This window comes from Bombus vancouverensis, chromosome 10 (genome assembly GCF_051014615.1).
Source record: "Bombus vancouverensis nearcticus chromosome 10, iyBomVanc1_principal, whole genome shotgun sequence".
NCBI classification, from domain to species: domain Eukaryota; kingdom Metazoa; phylum Arthropoda; class Insecta; order Hymenoptera; family Apidae; genus Bombus; species Bombus vancouverensis.
In genome coordinates, this window is record NC_134920.1 from 12,878,065 (window position 1) to 12,902,926 (window position 24,862).

At 39.7% G+C, this 24,862-nt stretch overlaps 1 protein-coding gene across 1 annotated transcript in view; it reads right to left on the reverse strand.

Annotated features, from left to right (window-relative positions):
- Positions 1-24,862, reverse strand: part of LOC117163435 (uncharacterized) — a 59,356-nt gene that overhangs the window by 24,259 nt on the left and 10,235 nt on the right. The window contains exon 2 of the mRNA XM_033345689.2: positions 4,989-5,174. Coding sequence (XP_033201580.1) covers positions 4,989-5,174 — 186 coding nt within the window. The remainder of the gene's footprint in view (positions 1-4,988; positions 5,175-24,862) is intronic.

Here is a 24,862-nt window from a genome sequence, read left to right on the forward strand (position 1 = left end):
CAAATCTTCGTCAGTTATTAATAGATTCGGTCCCGCCTATTTTCTTTTTCATCTCTTCCAACTTTACTAAAATCTGCCACAGCACGCAATACCGATTATCAAAAAGCTACGAACTTCCCGAGGAACCTGCGTGTAATATTACAATTTTACTTTTCTCTAGAAATTGACTATTTTTTTTTTTATATGTGTCACTCGTCTATCAAACCAACGCGTCGCGACGACTAACGCTACGAAAAGCGCAAGGAAGCAGGAATCGAGTAATCTCGGGGCGGAACTGCAATAGGAAAGGCCCGCGTTTCTGTTAATTCGTGTCAATCCTGATAACGAGACAACGACGTAGACGACGATTTCATCGGTCGTACAAAATAGTCGTGGCACGTGGGTATGCTTGTAATATGTAATATCTGGGTAATCGTTACGTAGATAGGGATCAATGCCAAACGCGAGGAAGGCGAGATGCTGCAATTTATCATTAACGCCTACGTCCTGAACCGTCGGGCCGAATTGTTAACCCAAAGCGCAGAATTGTGCCATTCCCACCACTTCGGTGGTAATTTCGGAACGAGGTCTGCAGCTTTTGTTCGCCTCTGGCGACACCACTGCACCGAATAATTTTCCAATTGACTTATTTTTTACAAGCTGCATCGACTTTATTTCGATCGGTTTTGTGATCGTGTAGCTTTTACATGGGTTTTGAACGTGGGACAAGCTCGTGCGTGCTTTCAAAATTTCTCACGTCAGTTTTGATCTTTCGGATTGGCGCAATTCGATATTTTCATATTTTATTACGCCTAGTTTAGAGTTATGTTCTATTTTTTAATCCTACCTCGGTTCTTTAATCGTTTATAGTTCAATGTCGTTTTAAAAAAGACTTTGAAAGAAATTTTTTCTGCTAGTACTTTTTGTTTTTTGTAGTACAAACGAAACATCATACATATCAGTAACGATTCTTCCATATTCTTCTCAAATTTGAGAAATTTTCGGAATATGTTCTCTAATCGGAAACAATATTTGCAACGACACGTATATGTATCAAAGATATTTTAACTGCATAATTTTTCCGTTAATAGAATTCACAATCAAGGACTATTAATCGCGTAGCATTTTTTACCGGTATAAGTTTAAAACTTCCATCGAACAATGCATGGAAAAAGTCTGGATATTACACAGAAGAAAGTATATGCCTCGATTGGTAAAAATATTTTATTAACGTGCAAAAATATTCTTATTCGATGAAGCCACTCTATGCGACATCGCACAAGCAGAAATCTTCTTTCAAGTGGAGTGGTATCGCGAAATAACCACGCAGAGGAATGTTTATTTTTTCACTTGTTGCTCGGTAATGTGTCGCGTCAGTGCGGTACCATCGAACACAGCATCCGTTCTCCAGAAAGGATCATGACGTCAGCGTGTTCTCGCGCGCGCGTTCCTTTTACGTTTCGTGAGAATCTACCAGCGAGAGAAAAAGATTGTCAAAGCCGTAGTTCGTTCAAGTTGAACTCGATACGCGGCTAGAAAATTAGAGAAACTGGGAACATCGTTACACGAAGGTTAACTGCCAACACCGGCGACGTCGAAACAACGATCGGGTTAATCGAGCGCGTCAGCCTCGACTTTATGGTCACCATGGCGAATGGTACCGGAAGATTTACGATCGTCAGGCCAACGATGAGCCCGATGAAATTTACATACGATCGCTCGAGATTTCTACTTTGCTCTTACGGCCAGATATTTAACGAATATTTTTGAATAAATGAAAAAATTATGCGTATCCTTCGTTTTATTGTCACGACCAACCTTTATTGTCCAACCCACGTTTCTAGAAGCTGCGTGGAAATATACGAGATCGTTATTCCTCCTACATCTAGCTGCAAATCGATGTTTTTAGACAGTAACGACGCACGGTTATCGAATGGATATTGAATAATTCTGTGAAAAAATAACATCGTCTTACGAAGAAACATCGCGCTAGTGGAAGAAATGTCATTACGGTTCATTGTGAATTCATTGTCGTTGGCGGTTATTACCGTCTTGGAATTTTATGATTTAACGATTAATCCGATATCAATCGTTTTGTCGTTAATGGGAGAATTCATTATCGAGTTGGAAGAACTTAAAGTTCTTTGTAACTTGGTGTCAGTTTATTTGCATGTCTTCTTTGAGTAAAGTGTTTAACTGCGTAAAATTTAATTTATCTTGTAAACGGTGACATAATTTAATTTTACGGGAGGAAAATGTACCATTTTCGATTGGTTCCCATTTCATTGCATTTTGCTATAATTTGTAATTCTTGCAATCGTCGATTGATTTTACCTTGGTAATATAAAACGTAAGATAAGATACAACGCTAATTATGATAGTTAGATAGGATCCTCTCCTAGCTCAAATTTATAACATCTACTGCGATCAATTTTCTACAACCAAAAGTATTCTACGAATTTATATTTACGCTGAATTATAATTCGTTGCAAAATGAACGGTCAACCTCGAAGTGATCTTCTAAATATTCCGACACCAACGATTTAGTAGATTAGTTACCTAGAAGAATTATCATCGTCATAAAGTTCAATAAAATTATCATTTGTTCCGTTTATGGCATCTTTTTAAGCCGCGTGAAAAAGGTCAGAAGCGATGAAGAAAATCGGGGATACTGGCAACGTTGCAGCGGTCGAAAAGGTCGCTCTCGATGCAGTGGTACCAGAAAGGGCCATGACGTCATCCAGATGACTCGTTTGGAGCCGCCGGCGTCCCGATGTAAAAGATGCAATCCGTATGTGTCGTAAAAAAGAGAAAAATGCGCTCGTAAAGTCTTATCTTGCCGCAAACTGATAGATGTTCATTAAGGAGTCGACTGCGTAACCGTGAAGTACCATTCTCTTAACATGGTTCCGCAATATTTCGCATCGTTTTGATAAAGGTCCTTATCACCTCGTTGCCGCATCCTCTATTCTTCTTGTGACCTGATTTTTTATGTAACTTCGTAACTCGCATAATCACACGACATCTTTGCTTATTACGTGTATTTTGAGCATTATATACCATTTTCAAATTTCCCATAAAACCATAAAAATCCACAGTTTACTATATTATTTAGTATATTCAGTATATTTTATTCTATCGTTTTTCTCTAAAATTTTGTTAGGGATTTTGAAAGATCGGAGAACCAGTGAAAAAGATGAACTGAAAAAACAAATATTACATCAATATCAACTTCAACTATTCGCAAACCAAACTCGATCAAATTTCATCGACTCCCAGCCGAAAACCCGATCAACCCTCGACCGCAACGATCGACAATCAGCGTGATTGGATACGGTTCGTAACGTACGAACTCTCCTTATTTTCTTTGTCTCATGCCGAGCCAGCTCTTCGTCGAAGACGAATCATTTCTGTTTCTCGTCACGGTGTAATGTCCCATCATATTGTATCGGGTTCGGGTTGCGAAAGAATGGATTCGCGGTACTTCTGTGCAAGAGGATCGAGTGCGGGCGGACTTTGTGGGAGTTCCGCGGTAATTCCTTCTCGTTCTCCGCATTTGGAAACGCTCCGTTTCTGGCGGCTGACGCCATACCGCTCTTTTTTAATCCCTCTTTTGAACGCGTACACGCGTACTCAGCAACAATTTCATCGAAAATCGAACGGAAAAAAGCGGCTCTGGTATTCTCGTTAGCTCAACAAATGGAGAGAATACGATAATCCCGCTATGCGATTTCGATTGTGTTCCTTCCGCGTATTCGGTTTATGCAGTTTTAGCAAAAGAGAAGTGGATCTAGATTTTTTATTTTTAGACGTACAGTTATGCTCGATCTTGATACTCTACTATTTCTTTTACACGTATACGCATTATTTATTCGTGTTATTTTTAGGCGTTTAATTTTTAACTGTGATACGTTACGTATTATTAGGCCGCCCGAAAAGTTTCTTTCGTTTTATAAGGAAACGACGGATGCGCAATATTTTTCCTTTTATATTATTTTATCGAACTACGTATGATCCATTTTGTTCTATCAAGATAAAGTTTACATGGTTCGACAGATTAAGTTTCGTGTTTGTATAAAGATGCGTCGTTGTAAAAGACGTGTCTGCAAAAGAAAGACACTTTTCGGACAACCTAATGGTATTCGTATACGAAATTTTCTTTTTAAGAATTTTGAAGATTATAATTTCAGAATGCAATTATTACGGAATTATTGGATACCTTTGAAATTATTAGCTATGCGTCGAATTGATTTTAAAGAATTTTTTAATTAAAATATGGTAATGTAGAACTAAAGTGATCGATGCAACAAGTACCGTATTTTTAATCATGCCTGTCCATGAAGGAATAAATATTTCGCCCAATTCTGGAGGACCAATTTAGGCACTTCTCGACGGTTACGGACTGCGGAAGCAATTAAGAAGCAGCTGCGATACTACGGATTCACATAATTTCCCCGTATTTTATTTTCTGCTAATACACCCACGATGTTGAGATTGACTCATGGTCATAAAAAAGAAAAAGAAAAAACAAAAAGGAAACATAAAAAGAAGAAGAAGACGAGACATCTGTAGCTCTCATTAAGTATTTTACGATGTAATTGCGTCAGTTACTAAAAATTCTGCCTCTATCAAAATTGTTTAAGCAATTGTACATTTCCGTTGAACGTAATACGATACGATTTTTCTCGATTTACAATATACGCGATATAACTCAGCCCTTCAACAATCAAACCGATCGATATTATTTTTCATGGAACTTAACTTATGGGATTTGCCAACTTTTCGGTTTTCGAGCGACTCGAATATCATCATCCAGATCTATGTTTGAATTATTCACACATTATGTGAATAAGAATTGGAATAAAGATATCGTTCGTGTATATATTTTGAAATTATTGATTATGGATATATGCGGTTGAATAATTGTAAAACTGATTAATACTCATAAACCTATTTAATCAGGCAATTTTCAACGCGAATAATATCGTGAGATATGACTGTTCGCTTACCCTGTAGCCCTTTTCTCCTGTACCACCATATTCTCCAGCAGCACCTTTTTCACCTTTTGGACCAGGTGGCCCATCTGGTCCGATGTCACCAGGAAGTCCTTCTGGTCCCTGAGGTCCAGTGATACCAGGGAAACCTGGTGTACCTTTTATCCCCTTGCAATCGCATTTGTATGAATCTCTGCAGATCTGTAACAACATCGTAAGATTGCAACATAACTTATTAATTATTTTAGTTGTTGTTTAATTACTGCTAATTATTTTACATATTATTAACCGATTAAACGATAAACCCTTGAGCAAAGTTGGCTCGAAATTTCAGTGTCTCTTCTTTACAAGAACATCGACATACAAGATACGTTTCCGTTGTTAATTAATTAAAACTACATTTTCCTCTGCGTCTAAATAAAATTTGACCCTGAAAGGTTTAAGTTTATGTCTCTAAAATTCCCTCACGATTTCGTCGAGACAACACCAACTTACGGATGTTAATTTGCCAATAACATACGCCACCGCATCTCGAAGGACCATATCTGTTTGAATAACGCGAAAGAGGAGAAAAATGTAACCGCACGCGTTTGTTTCGGAGGATGAAAGCTGTTCTGCTTATGTCAACGAGACTTTAAGAACGACCAACGTCCAGCTTTCGAAGAAATCCCGGTACGATGTGTGTACATACATACAAGACACGTGTTCCTTCTTCGCCATTTTTTCATCGTTCTACAACATTATCTTGGCCCGTGCACGAATAAATAATGTAATGTGCGTACGAATAATAACGTCCGCACGTGCGAGACACGGACCCATTGCAGCGGATCTTTTATATCGAAAAATGGAGCGGCCACGTTTGTGTTTCTTCGGTTATTCGCCTAGTGGTTGGTTATTCAGGTGCTCCGATGTTTGTTGTAATAGTCGAATTTAGAAATTTCGAGCGTTCACCTTACCGGCTTGTTAGAATATCCTAGTTTGCGGCTCGCAGCAACTATACGTCACTTTAAGCGTGATAAACAAGCTCCCGCTTAAGAATTCCAAAGTTATTTTGAACTCGTGTAATCATATCTTGCGTTCTGTCTTATTTAAGCTTCGAAAAATGAACTTTTTATCCTCTCTTGTATTACGGTGTTCTCAGAGAACGAATTTGAACGCTTTTCTTTATTTTTAACATTCCACGATATTCGCAAAATGTGTAATATTCTAACGCGTTAAAATAATGTTCTGTATGGCGAAACTGTATTATGTCGTTGAAAGAAATACAACTTCCGTTAATTCAATCGCATTAAATCTGTCGAAATATACAAAAAGAAGAGGAAAGGAAATGGTTAATTCATTAGGCAATACATCAAAGCTTTTTCTCTACTTTTATTGACGTTTCTGTATGGTTTCGATACTACCAGGAATCGTTCGAACAGTTTGCAAAAATATTTACGAGTTCAAATCCAGTGCACGGGCGAACTGTTTATCGAAAAAGACTCCGGGCAGTTACTTTTTTAAATAGAATCCGGTAATTCGAGCCGGATCGCTGGAATATTTTAATGACAAGGATTTATGTAAGAGAAGAAAAAGTGAATCTGCACTTCAGTTACCACCCACGATCGCAAAGACTGCGCGAAATCAAGGTCACTGTTGCATTAATGCATCAGTTTAATGCCACCTACGTGATTGGTTGTGACAAGTCACCTTGTTTTTAATCATGTGTCAAGGTATCCCCGTGGCTTTGGAATTTTGCGAGGACCGTATTTACCGCAACGTGCGGTCGACGATGAACTTTCGATTATTTGATCGGTGGATCGTAAACTTCTTAATCTCGTTCTAAGAATCGATCGTTGATAACGATGTACGTAAATGGAACAGAATCGCATTTTTTAAGGAGTTATTACGAAATAATGAGCGTGAAGAGAGAAATTTCGAGGAAATTTGAGTCTGACTATTATAGTCTTGCAGATAAGATTAAATAGTAGTTTCGTCTAAATCTTGGAATTTATTACTGAAATCCAAGAAAAGCATATCTCAAATTACATTAATATATCGGCAGAGTAAAATGTTCTTTGAAGATAATCTGGTATAAAATTGAATAAATGAATTTTTGGAAACAGTTAGCTATTATTACGCTAAGAAAAGTTAATTAGGTACATTTCTCACAGATATCTATCAGATACATAATAAAAATTAATATTAGCAAACGAAAATTTGTCATAAAATTAAAACGAGTGATCATGCGTATTATCGATGATTCTTTCGTGCATCTCTCAAGTTGAAACATCTAAGAAAAATACGATCGATTAAAAAATAATCGAAAACGCTCGTTTTGATTTTCAAGACAGGCAAGGAACAATTAAAATTTCGATTTCACATTTTGTCTATACATTTTAAGAATGAGTTACTGGTATCAGTAATTGCCAGGCAACTCCATATAAGTTTCCAGTGAAAAAAATAAACGGTATGTTTTTTAAGAAAGTAGGTGAGCTTGTACGAAATGACTCGGCACAGGGGTCCTACATAAAACGAGACCGTAACTCTTTGCGGATTTCGATCTTCGGGCCGTCTTATCTGTCGCGATGTTCATTTTTGTATGATGACCTCGTCGCGAAACGGTCTTCCAAATATGTAATGCTCGCGGCGTGTCTGCTTGCTCTTAGCCATCGGCATGACGTAATATTCCAGCTTGGACAAGAGTCGCGTTCGCATGTGACATAATTTCGCGATTACGCATGAGGACGATCTATCGCGAATTACGTCCTGCTCCGTCTCACGAATTTCAACAGTGGAAAAATTCTTCGTTGAATCTATTCATTGTAATACGTATAAATTTGTATCAACTTCTTTCAGTTATTTTCTGTATTAATCGCGATCCTTTATGGTTAAAAAATTATCTTACGTTATCCTTACGTTCGACGAAAATTTAAAGAAATCATCGTTAATACGCGTGATCTTGTATTTGAATTTCACGTGAAAGTTTTTTGCAAGTATCGAATGCCGTTTTGTTTGACACAAAAATTCGAAGAGTAGCAACATTTTTCCTTTCAGGACTTTTCAGGAAAGAGTCGGATAATTTGATTTTTGTTCTTACTCATTTCCTTAAATCGGTCCTCCTCGCGTCCACAAAATTGCAAATACGTAATGCAAATATGAAAATTATTACTTCGAACGAAGGAAATAATATTAGACGTTACATCGTGCAAAATAGAATTTCAGAGCTGAGCAGGTAATATTAGATGACTAGCTTCCTGTTAGACTTTAGTCAATAAAGCTAGGCGGAAGCGTTCGCTTTAGCAATTATTTTCTGAAGTACTATTCGTCTCTGTATTGATTTTTCCTTTTAACCTACATACTTAGTACCTAAAACGTAAATTTCAGTAAAATATTCTTAAACCTCCTACTACCTATATTATTAAAGTATTTTACTTTCGAACGTTCCGCCCTTCGAGTTTGTATAAATTTACCTGAGAATTTTTCTTATGCTTTAAATCGATCTCTATCGATTTTTGCTTAAATATCAGCAACAAACATAAATCGAGATATCAACTAGATCATCATTGTGCGTAAGTTGCTTGTTTAACACCGTGTATATAAGGTATAGACAGGAGAATACATCGCTCTCGTAGATTCCATCAATGGTAAAGGACGCGTTAAACGACACAACAGAACGCATACTGTGTTACACGTTTTAACTGATAATCTACAATACATCGTGGAACGAAGTGCACCACTTAAGCTGAGAAGACTGTCCTTGTCGGCAAGTTTATGCGTTATGAATATGTATCCACGCCGATGGAATCGCTGTTTAAATATTGAACGTGATATCTAAGAAATTAATTGTCCTACTTCTTCCCTTAAATATCGCTCTACTTCGCGTTACAAGTGTCAACTTTAATACGACGTAAGGATAAAATTTGTCGTGAATTTTATACTTGTTAATCCTAATCGTTTGAGAATTTCATTTGCTCTCTTGATCGTTCGCAACTCTAGATAATCTGGTTTTTAATAATTTGCATTAAAAGTAACGATGATTTGAGTACTTCTTTTTTACTTGAATTTTACAATTTCTTAATCTTTCTAAATATGCTTAATCGTGATTTTAAATTGTACCATTATTGTATATTTCTATAGTTGTAAATTATTGAAATAAAGTTAGAAATTTTGTAAATTCTCTGTAATAATAATTTCACGTACAAACAACTTATACTTATCTTCTTACATGATTTCTTAAGTTACGCATATTAAAACATTTGTATCCTTTCTCCGTCTACCGGCAGTAGTACTACAGAACTAAAAGCGCGTAAGTAAAAAGGTGATAAAGTATCTTTGAGATATCTTCTGTATTTCAGAACTTTTGAAATGATGGTATTAACGTAATCGCGAAGAGCATGTTCCAGCATATGCCACCAGTTCCCAGTTTTCACTGAATAGCGGACGTTTACGAGATCCGTTGGTCCAAATATTTATATTATACCGTTTAGGTTCCTGGATCTATGATGTCACATTTACCATAAAGCCTTCTAAACAGTTCCTTTTTTCTTGGATCGTCGCAAAGAAGCTTTACTAACTAACTCGTTCCAAGTTTTTCGCATGTTATAACGTATCGTTCTTGTACGAGTAAAGTAACAGACTTCGTAATTCCGTGACATTATACGGTAGCATGGAATAAAGGAAACGAAAGGAGATAATTTCAAAATCTCGCGACTTTTTACACAAAGTAAGAAAAAGACTAAGAATAAGGTCGGTTTCTCCTTTCTCGTATATGGGAAATATACAATTTTCCTATGGCAGATATTACGAACCATCGTAGATGATCGAAAATAAAGTATGTCAATAATAACTCTAATAATTAGCCAATCCTTTTAGAACGATACATCTTGTCGCGTTGATAGGATAGAAACGCGAATTCATTAGATCGCTTTAATTTCACCGTAATCCAATCGGTCGATTACTACGGTATCTCCAGTTCCAGTGGCACGAAATTTTAAGCACCGATCCTTTTCCAATCGAAATACGAAGATAATTGAATTTGAATTTTCTCCGTTCTCAGAATACGGTACACGATCGACAAAATTTTTCAATTATCTCCCTCCGTCGTATTTGCCCCTTTTATCCGGCTGATTTTTAAACCGTTCGTCGCGTGTTTCTATTTTAAAGACGGCAACGCTCGACTTTCCCCGTTTATCGAACGGAAAGAGAAGCCTCTCTCGAGCAAATTACACCCGGCGGGTTTAACGCGCCACTTTAATTTTCCCCCATCCCTTCGTCGTTCTGTGAACAGGGCACCACCCAACTGATTACGATTGCGATGCCGGACATTCGACCGATAAATGCACGCCAACAATGGCCGGTGCACGGCGACGTGGAATTAACGTATTGTTAAACAAGTTCTACTCGGGCAGGTAACGCGCGTATTCACGGCGAGATCGCGGTACAGCTCTTATCGAACATACGGCGTTATGCCATGGGGTTCATGTTCCATGGAGAACGCACGATCCCGTATCCGGCGATAGAATGAATTCGATACTTGGAATTTTCCTGCGATTCAACTGCAGTGGATTTCTGCAGTCTCGAGGAGAAGTTCGTTTCAAGCGTACTTTTTCAGTCGTTAAGTATTCTAATTGTCATCTTGCTAGTTGTGTGGTAAACGGATTATTTATATAAAGTTCGACGATAATATTAGGTTATATATTGTCTGCTCATTTTTAGCGATTTTATTTGGCAGATATTTCAAAATATTTTTGATTTCGAAATACCCGGAGCAAAGTCGCGAATGTGAAACATTCGAAGCAAAATTTCTCACTTCGATGCGAGTATTCACGGGAATTTCGATATTACTACCGCTGCGAATATTTTCACCGATCCGGGCGATCTGTACGTTTATGATCACCGCGATTCGTGCAAAGTAAAGAGACGTGGCTCGACTTACGCGAACGAGTCTATCGGGGAATCACCCTTTGCGTTGTAAGCAGGAAATCTGAGAGACGATAAAGCCATTCGCGGGTAATCGTTGTTGGCTAGGGCTAGGGAGGGCTCGATTCGTTGCGCGTTGCCTCCGGTGAAAAGCAACGTGACGCTTAGTTAGGCGTTTCACCGCGATAACGATAACCAGCATTGCTTCTCGTCGACGATAATCCAACTTGACCGTGTTCCGTGCTGGATATACTAGTACGTATCTGCTATTGTGGTCGGTCGATATGCACTCTTACTGGTTTATTCTTTAATTGGAAACACTGCGGTATTTATAGGTTAATGAACGTTTGCAACGAGTTTTGAATTATTCAAGAGAGACATTGAAAAGTGGTGCTGAAATTTGTTGATAATGTAGCTTCCGACATTTCGCAGATAAGAGATTTTGCGAACGGTGCGCGTAAAACGTATCGCGAGCGATACAAATATCGGTTGAACATCGTATCAGTAACACGGCTGGGCCAATGATAAATTATTAAATACTTTCCCTTTGAACCAGAATTTCGTAAAGATATGTCAAACGATGACTGATTATATCCGTGAACATATTTTATAAAAAGAATAATTCGTACTTCAGACAGTCACGTAACGCGAAAGATACGCCAAGTTAAACTTTCCAGTGCTCCTTTAAGGAGTGGTACAAAAAAAAATACGAGGAACCTTTATACGCACGATTAATTGCGATACCGCGAGGCAGACGTCGTCCCCTGTTGCTTTATGCAATCCGATTTTCAGTGCAGATTGGCCCGAACCGGTCCAATTCGTTCTGAGACCGGTATCGGTGTAGTGCCGAACTCGTCGAACTTTCTCAGCGAAATTATCAACATTAACCCATTTATACCCATGACTACGCGAACAAAATTTTTATCGGTGATTAAATATATGTAGTATCGTGGACGAAAGGCCTGGGAAATATCGGACGAACTATGAACAGTGTCGCGAGAGCCGGGGCGCCGTCGGGCCCATCAATGTGTCATCGGTCTTTTCAAGTGCATAGTTTCGTGGAAAAGACCTACGTGACCCTGGCCACGAGCGTCTGCAGAACACGTGTGCGGTGGGCCTAGGAAAAGGGCAATGGAATGCGACAACAGTTAGTCGAAAAGCAGAGTGTGAGTCGAGAACGAGAGTGCGAGCGGAGGAGCTGAGTGCGAGTTGAGCGGAGACGGAGGTTGCGAGTGGCGTTGCCGAGAGAGTGTGGATTGCGCTGTGTTCTGTACGTTTAGTATGAATAGTTCAAGTTAGGCCACAATCGTCTTTTCTGTCCGATTAACATCTCTATTGTCCACGTTTTGTAAACATATTACATCACGATATTACATATTTTTGGGGGCTCAGCCGGGATTGGACAAGACAGAAAACGAAACGGTTTAACAGAGCTGTTCGAGCTAGTTGTGAATTTACCGGTACGCGGTGCGGTAAAAGACGATATCGTTGACTGTTTAAGTTTGTGTTGTGTGAAAAATGGCCAACGTCGGGGACGAACGATTGTCGGGTGAAGAGGGTTCGACGCTGGAGGAGCTGAGGAATAAGCTCGCGCGAATGAACCTCCCTATATCGGGTGCGAGGTCAGTGCTGATTGCAAGGCTGAATCGGGCGTGTAGGGCTGGACAATCGTGTCGTAAGGGATCGACGGGCGGTGAAGAGCTAACCGGTCAACGAGATTTAGAAAATGTACAGAGAGTTGAGCGTGATTGTAACGAAGGTGAGGATGTTGAGAAAATGAATACGAAGGAGTTGAAGGAGCGCCTCGCTAGTTTGGGTTTAAAAACGACGGGAAGAAAAGTAGAATTACGCGCACGGCTACGAGCGGCTATGGATGGTAATGACATATCGTCGGAAGAAGAAAGCGACGACGAAAGTGAGGATGAAGATGACAGAAAAACCGCCAGAGGATACAAGAGAGATACGCGAAGGGTGTATCAGGACCGTGACGAATGTTGTCGAAGGGCATGTGTTGGTTCGACGCTGAGTTTTAGAGACGTCGAAGATGCATTAGAGTCGTTTAGTGGCAACAGAGGTGAAAATGTCGAACGATGGTTCGAGTCGTTCGAGGAAGTCGCTGATACGTGCATGTGGTCGGATGGGCAGAAGGCAGTCTATGCAAGGAAGCTGCTGAAGGGATCAGCGAAAATATTTGCGAGCTTCGAGTGTCATGCCAGGACTTGGCATGAGTTGAAGAGGGGGCTAGTGAAAGAATTTTCGAGGAAAGTCAACAGTAGGCAAGTTCATCAGAAACTTGAAGAAACAAAAAAGGAGAGTGATGAAGCATGTCTGGCTTACATGTACCGTATGCTCGAAATAGCCAGCCATGTGGACATGGAGGAGGAAGCAAAGGTGGAATACATAGTGGATGGAATAATAGACGACGAGAACAATAAGGCTGTATTGTACGGCGCTACGTCAATCAAAGAGTTGAGGAAGAGGTTAGTAATGTACGAAGAGCAGAAGAGTCGCAGAGCAAAGTCGATTGTGAAGTCGGCTAAAACCCAGAAGAACGGGAAGCCCAGTCAATCTGTGGATGCAATGAAGAAAAGAAGATGCTTCATTTGCGGTAGTGAGGATCATCTAAGTGTTAAGTGTCCGGAGAGGGGAGAAGGTGTTAGGTGTTTCAAGTGCAGCGGATTTGGACATGTGGCGGCGAATTGTACAGCGCGACAAGTAAAGACTTACGTAATCTCAAGACCGGAGAGGAAAAAGTACGTGAAGGACGTGTCGATAGATGGCTGCAGGTTTGTCTCGTTAGTGGATACAGGTAGTGACCTTACGTTCATACGAGCGGATGAGTATGTGAGGTTAGGATCACCACCTCTGGGAAACTGCAAACTTAAGTTTGATGGTTTTGGTTCCGCTGGCAATAGTACCTGGGGCGAGTTCACAAGGGTAATGACGGTCGACGGGTGCGACTTTACTGTCACTCTGCATGTTGTCTCGGATAAGGTAATGACAAGACACAGTCTACTCTTAGGTACCGACTTTTTAGACCAGGTAGAGTTGCGAGTCAAACGGGGCGAGGTGACATTTTTACGACTCGACGATCAGACCGACGGTCACGAGGACGCGCCGGATGTACTGAGGGTAAACGCGGTAGAACAGACCGACGAAACAGACCTGACACACGTACGGGAACCGCATTATCGTGAAGCGATTCGCGATATCGTTAGGGGGTATAGGCCGGAGAAGAAGCGAGACGTCGGAATAACCGAAAAAGTAGTTTTGGAAAGCGACAAGCCGGTAGCGCGAAGACCGCGAAGACTGGCGCCGTCGGAAAGAAAGGAAGAAGACGATTTGATGGAAGCGTGGACAAACGAGGGTGTCATCAAATCGTCAGACTTGGAGTATGCGAGTCCGATAGGTGTAGTTAGAAAGAAAGATTTGTGTGTGCGTGTGGCTAGATGGGCCTTGTTACTAGGCGAGATTACGTATCAGGTCATCGGCCGTCATCGGCCGGGGAAAAGTATGCAGCATGTAGATGCTCCGAGTAGGAACCCCCTGCCGAGCACTATGTATGTAACGGAGAGTGAAGACGGGCTGATTGCACGGTTGAGAAGGGCACAGAACAAGGACACTGAAGTCCGTAGGATTTTGGACGCCGCAACGTGCAGTCAGGCCGATGGGCAGGTAGTAAGAAACAGTATTTTGTATAAGGAGTGTGAGGACGATGTGCTAATAGTAGTATCGAAGGCGATGCGGGCTCAGGTAGTCAGGCAAGCGCACGAGCGTGGGCATTTCGAGGTTACCAAAACAGAAGCTATGGTCAAGAAGGACTTCTGGTTCAAGGGGTTACGCGAAAAGGTCGAACACGTGGTGTCCAACTGCCTTGACTGTAGCCTAACCCAACGAAACATAAGTAAGCTAGAGGGGAGCCTGCGAAATTACAAGAAAAGAAGAAAGCGTGCGAAGCAGTACCGAAGGAAGGACCCGCACACACCTCGATTTTATGAAACCTTGGGTCCTAAATGCCGAAAGTGACGCATCTGATGACAGCGAGATAGAAGGCAACATCTGAGGGCAGATGTTATTGCAGGATGGCCGAATGTAGTATCGTGGACGAAAGGCCTGGGAAATATCGGACGAACTATGAACAGTGTCGCGAGAGCCGGGGCGCCGTCGGGCCCATCAATGTGTCATCGGTCTTTTCAAGTGCATAGTTTCGTGGAAAAGACCTACGTGACCCTGGCCACGAGCGTCTGCAGAACACGTGTGCGGTGGGCCTAGGAAAAGGGCAATGGAATGCGACAACAGTTAGTCGAAAAGCAGAGTGTGAGTCGAGAACGAGAGTGCGAGCGGAGGAGCTGAGTGCGAGTTGAGCGGAGACGGAGGTTGCGAGTGGCGTTGCCGAGAGAGTGTGGATTGCGCTGTGTTCTGTACGTTTAGTATGAATAGTTCAAGTTAGGCCACAATCGTCTTTTCTGTCCGATTAACATCTCTATTGTCCACGTTTTGTAAACATATTACATCACGATATTACATATATTAAATCGATATAAACGACGTCGGTGCTTTTTGTAACTTTCTGTCAGGAAAATCAATCACGTGCTTTTACTTCGATGATTAAATCGTAAAAATTCATGAAATCCCTGCGACGATATAACGAAAAGGAAAGGGCGGCACGAAGTTTCTTCTGAAACCTATACGATTCGAGAGTCGGGAACACTAAAGGCTAATGTGGCGCATAACAAAAATTCTTCCCTGTTCCGCGAACCCTGCCGTTCTTCTAGCATCTCTAACTGGCCAAGGCTTCCACGCGAGCAAAAGGACGAATCAAAGAGGCAGACAAAGAGAGAAAAGATGGGAATTAGCATCCAGGGGATCTCAGAAGTCCTTCTAACGACGAAACGTCGCGTACGATGCTCGTTTGAAAAGTTTCTAAGAATCGAATTTGTCTTTCTTTAAGCCGGCACAATTTGCAAAATAGTAATCTTCGTACAAAGTGGTTTTCGCCTGTTTAAAACTCTTCCACCCTGGAAACTCGACGAGACAGAAGCTTCGTAATTCGAAGATTTTTATCCTTGCCTTGAGTTTGAGTCACGCCATCGCCTCGACTCTGCATACATTGTCATTTCAACGTATTCGTTGGAACGTTAGTTGGTGAAAACACGTATCCACTCTAACCATAGTCTAACTGATCCAGCATGCGAAGTAGTCCGCCATCGTTTGTTCGCCGTGCACGCAGCGAGATACCGACGAGAGAAGCGAGCAGGTAGGGGGTGAAACAAGCTCGAACAGCAGAAGAAGAGAGGGCGAGGAGGAGGCACACGGTGTACGGAATCTGCATAATGTGCAGTAATATTAAGCGTCCTCAGCTCTTGGCCGGATGACGCTGGCCGAGCGAAATCGTGGCCAGACACACTGTCGATATGTATAGGGATGTGTTGTACCGCTCGACTCATTTCTCCGTCTCTTTTTCTCTGGCTACGAGATTCTCATCGGTGTTCGTTCTCAGCGTCCTTTTCTTCGGCTACCTCGCCGTTTCGTTCTCTTTTTCTGTTGCATCGATCTTCGACCGGCATCTTTTGCCACGTCGCGTTCTCTCCTGCTGTCGCGTTTCGTTTCCAGACGAATCGAGGAGTCGTCGTCCAAAGGGAAAGAACGATACTTAGAAAATAACGCGTAAAAATGTCAGTCTGTTACCGAGCTCTCTCTCGTATCGCGATTGAATTTCCCGCGATGAATTTCATGCTTACGATACCGTTTAATTTTAACCAGATCTATTTTAATTATAAAATTACGGATAAATCGAACTGCAATGGTTTTATCCCTTACAATCATAAACCTACCTACGATAGAATAGAATATTATCGCGTGGTTCAAATTTCTAAAGTCTGTACGCGATAATGAAACTGATTTACTTAATCGGTCAAACCTACAGAACTACTTCGTTACTTGACAAGTAAAGACTAACCTTATGTTACTCTTTAACCAGAATTTTTCTAAAAGGACTAACAAAAATATATTATCGCTATGTTTTCGAGTTGGTAATTTACCAGGTTATAGCCTGGCGATTCCACAAAAAGACGATAAGTGATGATTCCAATTATTAATTTGCTATTAACTCGCGCACTTTCGTAAAATTCACATATTGCTATTACGTCCAACCGATTCGATCGATTCAATCGGTGTTCGAATATCTTTTAAGCAGTGGGTAATGTACATACACCGTTTGGTCGATTACATAAGCATCACCGACATGGCATCGTGAATTTATCCTCTTGTTCTTCCTTTTTACTTTCTTCGTCGCGTTCATTTCGAACTTCTTCTGATCTTTTTTTCCTTTTTAGAGGCTCTTTTTTCTCTTGCACGCTCCTTTTTTAATTCCTGTAGTACCGCGAGGCGGTATACGCCGCCTCGAACTCATTTTTTTAATTCTGCCTGGATCATCCTCGTTACGCGCGTGTTAACTTCTCTTTCCTTTCGCATGCTCGGTTACAACGACCTTTCCCTCTTGCCTCTCGCGCGCATGGACCGACCATTACTTCTTCCTCCTTTTCGTTTCGTTTTTCTTTCGCCTTTCGCTCCGTGAAATTTCGTTTTTGATTCTCGATGTCCTCCTCTCTATCTATCCTTTTGACGTACACGACCGTGATTCATCATGATTTCGCTTTATTGAAAACGAACAAGAACTGCTTGAGAACGTTTGGGAGGGATGCTTAATGAAAGATATCGAGAACTACGAGGCATTGTAGCGTGGAATACGTTTTTAATGGATATTGATGGCCCGAGCGGCTTCTTGTACAGATTTGGCTAATTATTTGCAACATGCTTGATCGAATAACGTGGCAACATTAAAGATTTTAAGATAAGAAGAATTAACGGTATTAAAAATTTTGGCTTTTTAAAATATGATAAATCCCGTTTAATATATTTTTAAGATGTCAGCGAGTTTCAATACGTACAATATACTTTCGTTTCGAGTAGTTTAAACGGTCATTTTTATTCTTGTCAACAAAATGTTATTCGCCTGAGAAATTGTTCTGCGACCATGTACATTGAGAAATTTAATAAATTTCCTAAATATTATTCAAATATTACGGAATATATTATAAGCGAGTAATTTTAGTTACATAATTCTAGCCAGGATATTCCTGAATACATACCAAAGCATTGAATTTCGAGCTGTGTCGCTGAAGAAGCTGCTGAAAAAGGAAATTTGTTGAAAATTCCTCCTCGAAAGCTGCTAATCGAGCTTGGTTTACCTCGTGCATTGAAAATAAAAAAATATTCACGATGGAATGTACAGTCTCGTAAGAAGCAGAGGAAATAAAATCATGAGAAATATCGCTACGAACGATTGATTTGTGTCAAGTAATATTCGAAGAGGCAGCCGCACTTTCTTCGGCATGCGCTCGAGCGTCGAGTTCCGACCTCTGTGCGGTCGCTTCTTTGTATGAAAAAGGAAATTTACTAAAAATCCGTGGTCAAGAAGTGCGTACGATACGGAGCTTCGTAAGTGGATAAGCATCGAGGGAACAACTAACACGACACGCCGCCGTCGTTATGCAAACTCACCGCACGTCCAGGACAACGGGAATTACCCTTCAAATTCTTTTCCTGTGTCCTCTTTTCCCTACCTCCTCTTCCTCTTCTCTCTCTCCTCTTTTTTTTTTTTTTTGATTTTTAAGAACTGCTCTATAACGTCTTTCGTTCCCTTTTTTTGCGGTTTGTTTTCTTCGGTCTAAAACGAAGCATCGGCCGCGTAAAAAAATTGATCAGCGGACTTGCATAAAATATCGGAACTCGTTTCGCATTCCTTTGCCTCTGCTTTCCTTTCTCCGCCGTTTTTTCTAATCCCGCGCCTTTTGTTTCCACCCTCCGACGACCGCTCGTTTCCATTTTCTACCGATTCTTGGTTTCTTCTCAGTTCGACACCGTTAAGACGTTGCCAATAGTGAAATAGTGGTGAATCGTTCGACGACGGGTTAATTACTTTTTTTTAATTACACGCACACACATATATTTGTTTATGTTTCTATAGTAAGGAATTTTGCGTAGCTGTTTTTAAAATCAATATCGTAATCGCACTCGATCTTTTTCTGTGATGCAGCTGTTTAAATTTTTAAGTCTACATTTATATTTTATAGAACAATTAAATAGAGAATTATGTTTTTCTTTTAATTTAAATAGGATTTCATAGGAAACTTTGACTCGCGCGTATTTCTCTTCGTCGTCGTATGTCCTTGTGAATGGAACGATCTTATGTTTACTAATCTCAGAGTTGTACTGCTGAATTGAAGAAAATTTGCATCTTGAAGCTAATTTCCGCATGCTTTGGGTATTAATTTGCATTAACCGAGTTTCGAGCACGTACGATGGGAGCGACAACGCGACAACAAAGTCATAGTTCAAAGTTGCGATATTACTATAATTATATAGATGATGCGTTTAGAGTTCCCGAACAATTAGCGAAAGAGTAGTTTGCAATTTCTTCGAGTTTATAGACGTTCTACTTCGTAGAGGGGAAGAGAATTTTGGTTAGGGGAGACGACGTTTTCTTTTATCTCTTAATTCAAACTTTGAAATCGTTGATGTAAATGAAATAATAATAACGATTTGATACAATGTATATTAGATTTCGATAAATCTCCCGGGGTACAGAGCCGGTCGATTGGAATAAGACGTTGTTTCTTTGATAACTTCGTTGATTAAAATTGTAAGTTTGCTACTATAAAGAGTACCACTCGATTAAATCTCGATAAATCCGCCAGACGATAGAGTCAATCGATTTTTCCATAACGTAGGACGTAGGATATTGGAAAGCAAAGAGAGGAAGAGTTAAAACCCCATAAATGGCTTTATTCAAATCCCTAATAGGTCGGAAAAGGTCGGCTCTCCCCAACACTTGTTCAACAGGGGCCGGTGTATCGCTATAAAGGGCCGAGTGTCTGACTCGTCTGAACCTGAACGCCATGTCTGCCGGCAGAAATGCTGACCCCCATAAAAGAATCCACGTGTGCGTACGACACATGTGAATCGCCGCCTCCTTCGCCTATCGATACGTGTCCGTGTACGAAGCCGAATCGACCGGTAATCGTGCGGTAAATACGAGCTCCGGGCGTCGATCTCGCTATCGATACACTCGAACGTTATTATTTAGCACCGCGTTCAACATTTTTTTTATCCTCCCCTCTACCACTTTTTCCTTTTATTTCGTTTGCCTTTTATCGCGAGAAGGAAGTAATTACGTAAAAATCGCGGCAACCCTTTGGTCTTTCATGTCCTTCTTCGAGCTACATGTACGCGCGAGCTTTTTTGTTTTGCAGCAATATTTCATGTTTTATATAGGTTTGTACATGTAGCAAGGTGCTCGTTTCGCAAGTTTGTTGAGTAATGGGGATTACATAAGCACCTTTCCATTGCAGTTTGAGAACTCAATGAGATCGGCACGTGTAAAGGTTCGTAGAAAAATTGAGAAATTAACGAAGTTATATGGGAGTGATTTAAAATGTTTTAAGTAGCCATTACGACTGTTTAAATTGTCGAAAACAACTTACATCGGTTGTCTTATAAAACTCTTTTACACGATATATCGAAGAAAAAGTACGAGTACTGTCGTGGTATGAAGTGTTTTGTGCGAGTCTGTTAGCCTATTTTTACTTGTAATAATATATTCTTATATTTGACCGTAATGTATGCTTCGAAAATTTCAGATATTGCGTGAGTTACGTGTTCGAAAATATAACATTACGTTATTAGGCGTACGATACTTTTCTTGCTTCTTGTTGATGTTTAATTATCTTTTGTTGAATTATTCATAAGTAACGTGTAAATGAACTTTGACACAACGTAATAACAGATTAATATTCGCTGTTAAAAGTTACTTTGAAAAATGATCGCTTCAACTAAAATTACACAGCGAAAACTTCATTTATTATTAGATAATCTATCACGTGCATGCATTCACTTTAAATGCACAGAATTGAAATTTTTATACTACATGTGTACAAATTACGCTATTCTTATAGCGATAACATTGTCATTTTTAGTTCATTATGCAAATGAATAAAAGAAAAATGTGACCGATAATCGATAATACACGATAAAACATCTCAGATATGAATGACCAAGTATTGTAAAATAGTGTCAACTTACGATTTACGATCTTTGAAGTTAACAGACACGATATGCTAATGGAAATGAATTCTAATGTAGAAAGGTTTTTTATGCTGCGTCTACTCATCCTAAAATATTATTAAACGCAGAAAAATGTATCTTTTCCACTATTAAAAACAAATAATTTTTATTTAGAGTATAAAAAGATGAAAGACGCGGAACATCACAGTATATAAACAACGTAAAAGTCGATATTAAAATGATTATCAGCGATAATTAAAACGCAAGAGCATGTTATTTCATAATTAATTAGTAAATTAATTTATTTCATGTAATAAAGATATTTGCTAATCGATATAAATTTGAATATTGGAAATTAAATTGGAAATTCATGTATTACTTTTCATCGTAAATATGCATTGGAGTACGTATACTTTTAATGATATTCATAAAAATTGAATTTTTTAACATTTACAAAATTTTCTCATATTACAATTCAGCGTTACGAATTGGAAATTAACGTCAGATCTTCCCGAAGATGCTTCGTATAATATGTCATACTGCATCTTTTGTTCCTTGAAGTACTTATTGTTAGCATTGAACTCCGGTGTAATCTTAAACGTTTTGATGCACTTCTAATCAGTTGTGGTGCGTTATGCGTTTGTAGCGCAAGGGTCGAATGTCAAGTTTATGTCTTGTGTTTGTAGCGACTCTGACCGTGTAGGAACAACATTGGCGCCAATTGTAGCGTCTTCGCCTTGCCAGTCTTTTTCTAACATTCGATTCACGGAACACAAGTATTCATTGTATTACTCAATTTCCTGCATTCTTTCATTACTGTCATTGACACAACGCCCCATTCTTGATTGCTCTTTGTCGGCATTGGTTGCCTCCGACTATCGATTTAAGACGATAAATGATCATCAGCAAGTCTATTTTATGGCATTTGAATGAAACGAAATTACTTGGTCAAGAATAACTAAACCGATGGTTTATTCGTTGTTATCTTGTATTTAAACTGATTGCGAATGAATTGTCGAGAAAGGAGGATGATCGAAGGTACTAAAATTTATATTACGATGTAGTTGTAGTTCTTGCTTGTGTGACATTTTAATCCACGTAAAATCATTCTTTTGTAATCGAGGGTTGACGATTAATATCTTCAGGGACGTATATATTAAGGCTGCGAAGAGATAATTATTTGTTATTTTCCTGAGAAAAATGATGTATTTATATGCGCGTAACCATTGAGTAATAGTTAAAATTAACATACTTGCATAACATTGATCGCATGTCTCGAATTAAAGAAAAATTGAACTCACACATATGCATACGTTAAGATCCCTCGAGAGGTTAAGAATTTAATTGGATTGTACGATATGATAAATTGAGACTTGTGATTAAATTGCGTGTAATAATTACGTAACATTGCACGAGAAATTTAGATTTTCGAATAATTTAAAGATTCAGCTACTTCGATATTTTAGTATTTGTTGAATCTCTTAGCGTAGTGCCAAAAATTCAGCTTGCACGGCCTGAGATTTTTGAACGTAATTGACGAAAAAGTTGTACGTAATGGGTCTTGTCCGAGTAGAGAATAAAAGCTGGAAGATCGCGTGTCGAGGTGAAAACGGAAGTTCCAAGCGATAACGTGTTACTTAACGCGTCAGCAAGTGATTAAGGTCAATAATTCAATGTAGCCTTAAGAGATATACAAGCTGCATGCTCGTGGCTTTCCGCACAAGCTTGCTCAAGTGTTTTCTTATCATTTTTTTCATAAATGGTTATACAACAAAATATTTGGAATACAAACAAAATTTAATATCGTTCCGGTTTTATCCTATCGTTCTGTTTTACACACGTTAAGACCTTGGTGATAGAAAAACCTGAGGCGTCCTATATTGTTCAACATAAACCTAATCTGGATGTATCAATATACATACCTTTATGTATCTTCTCTCTGTCTCTGTCTCTTTCTCTCTCAAATAAACAAATAACAAGAAGGAAGACAAGATTTAAGGAACACTTGAAACATCTTGTATCGTTCGATATAAATCTAATCATCGCTTCTCACTGTTTATTATTTCATGTAATAAAGATATTTGCTATTATATAGATTATTGTCGCTTTTTCTTTTCTCTTTCAAAGAGTACAAGATAAGAAGGACAAAAATCAGAAAAACATAGAAAGAATCAGCAAGTTCGTATAACTTCGTATAACTTTCTCCAAATCGATACATAACTCCTCTAAACGTAAAAAATCACGATTATAAAATTCGCTGAACATGCACAGATCGTCGTATAATCGTGTCACAGCGGTGGCATATTAACCAAGGAAACAACACGCGAGTTTTTGTCGCGTCTCAGTTCCATAATTTTGTGTGCAGTGTAATGCGAGAGCAGCGAGAACCATGGCTTCCCTACTGTCTTTTATTTATCGGCGACATGTGAGCGGGAAAAAATATCCAGGTTATATACATACATCGAGAGCGCATCTCGGCTGGATACGCGCGGAAATAGAAACGGATATGCGGTCGGTACGCGCCCTATTTTTGGGGATCGATCCAATGAAAGCAGCCCACCGAACGCCGATCGTTGGATCCCTTTTGTCACGCGCCTAATCGGTCGCCGCTTCCTACCACGTTTCCAGCTTATTTTTCGTTTGAGCGCGTCTAACGAAAAGCGCTGTCGATGTTTGTCATGCCTGTCAGCCGAACGTATTGGTCGACTTGTACGATTTCGATGGGTGTGCTTGCTGCGGCTTGGTTTTTGCGCTTTTTGACGATAATCACGTAGGATTTCGAACGTTTCGTTTCCTTTGTACGGTACTAGAATTCCATTTATCTAAATCGTTGTTTCATTCACTGGGAGATAAATGATTCACGTAAATGAAATTTATATGACGAAAATATCGATCGTCCTTACTATTTATGGTTTTTCATGCATACGGGGAAATCCGTATTTCTGTTGCAGGCTGATAATTATCGACATAATAGAATCAGAAAGTGTTTGAGAGATAACATCGTGAAAACATTTATTCAAACGCGAAGAAAAGAGAAATATTATTTAATTTGGTAGCTAAATGACAAATTAGTTTACAGCTAAATAATAATAATTTTCATTGAGAAACAAGGAAACGTGTAAATATTTTTTGTAGCAATTGTACATCATGTTCTGTAGTCTTTATATAATACTATTCGATCGATTAAATTAAAACAACCTGAACTCGAATCGAGCGATCAAATCTTTTCACCTGAAAATCTATCGAGAACAGCTCTTTTAGCGTGGATTAATCAATCGCTTCGTGATTTTTTACCGAGAAAGACTCGTCGCTGTATACGTAGGCTCGTTTGGACTCGACCGGCAACCAGCCTCGTTGTTCTATTTTCTCCGGCCGAAACAACGCCTTAAAATTCCAACGATCGCAACGGGAACGTGATACGAAAATCGTATGTATAGAGTTACGATTCCTCCACGACCATGAGATCCTACGCGAGAAAGAGAGAAGACGAAATGGTATTCGAGAGACCCCTTGAACTCCGGAGTTTCTTCAGATAATGTGTATCGAGGTTACCACGTTTCGTAAGAGATAGATTGCGTCCACCCTTAAACGTCCCACATAGATTAAACGACGTTCTGGTAACGCTCGTGACACCGTTACTCGCGCCTGATGTAATTTACCAATCTGATAAATGCCTCCATTCGTGTCCGATTCGCGAAATCCGCCAAATTCGATGCTGCCCGCGGCAGAGTTTATTTCGAGTAATTAAATCGAAGCCCACGAGATAAACGCGTCTGGAAAACACGACAGATCTATCCGCCACGCTTAATACAATTATGAAATTAATTCTGCATCGTTAAACGTATTCAAAGTTCGCTGCGATC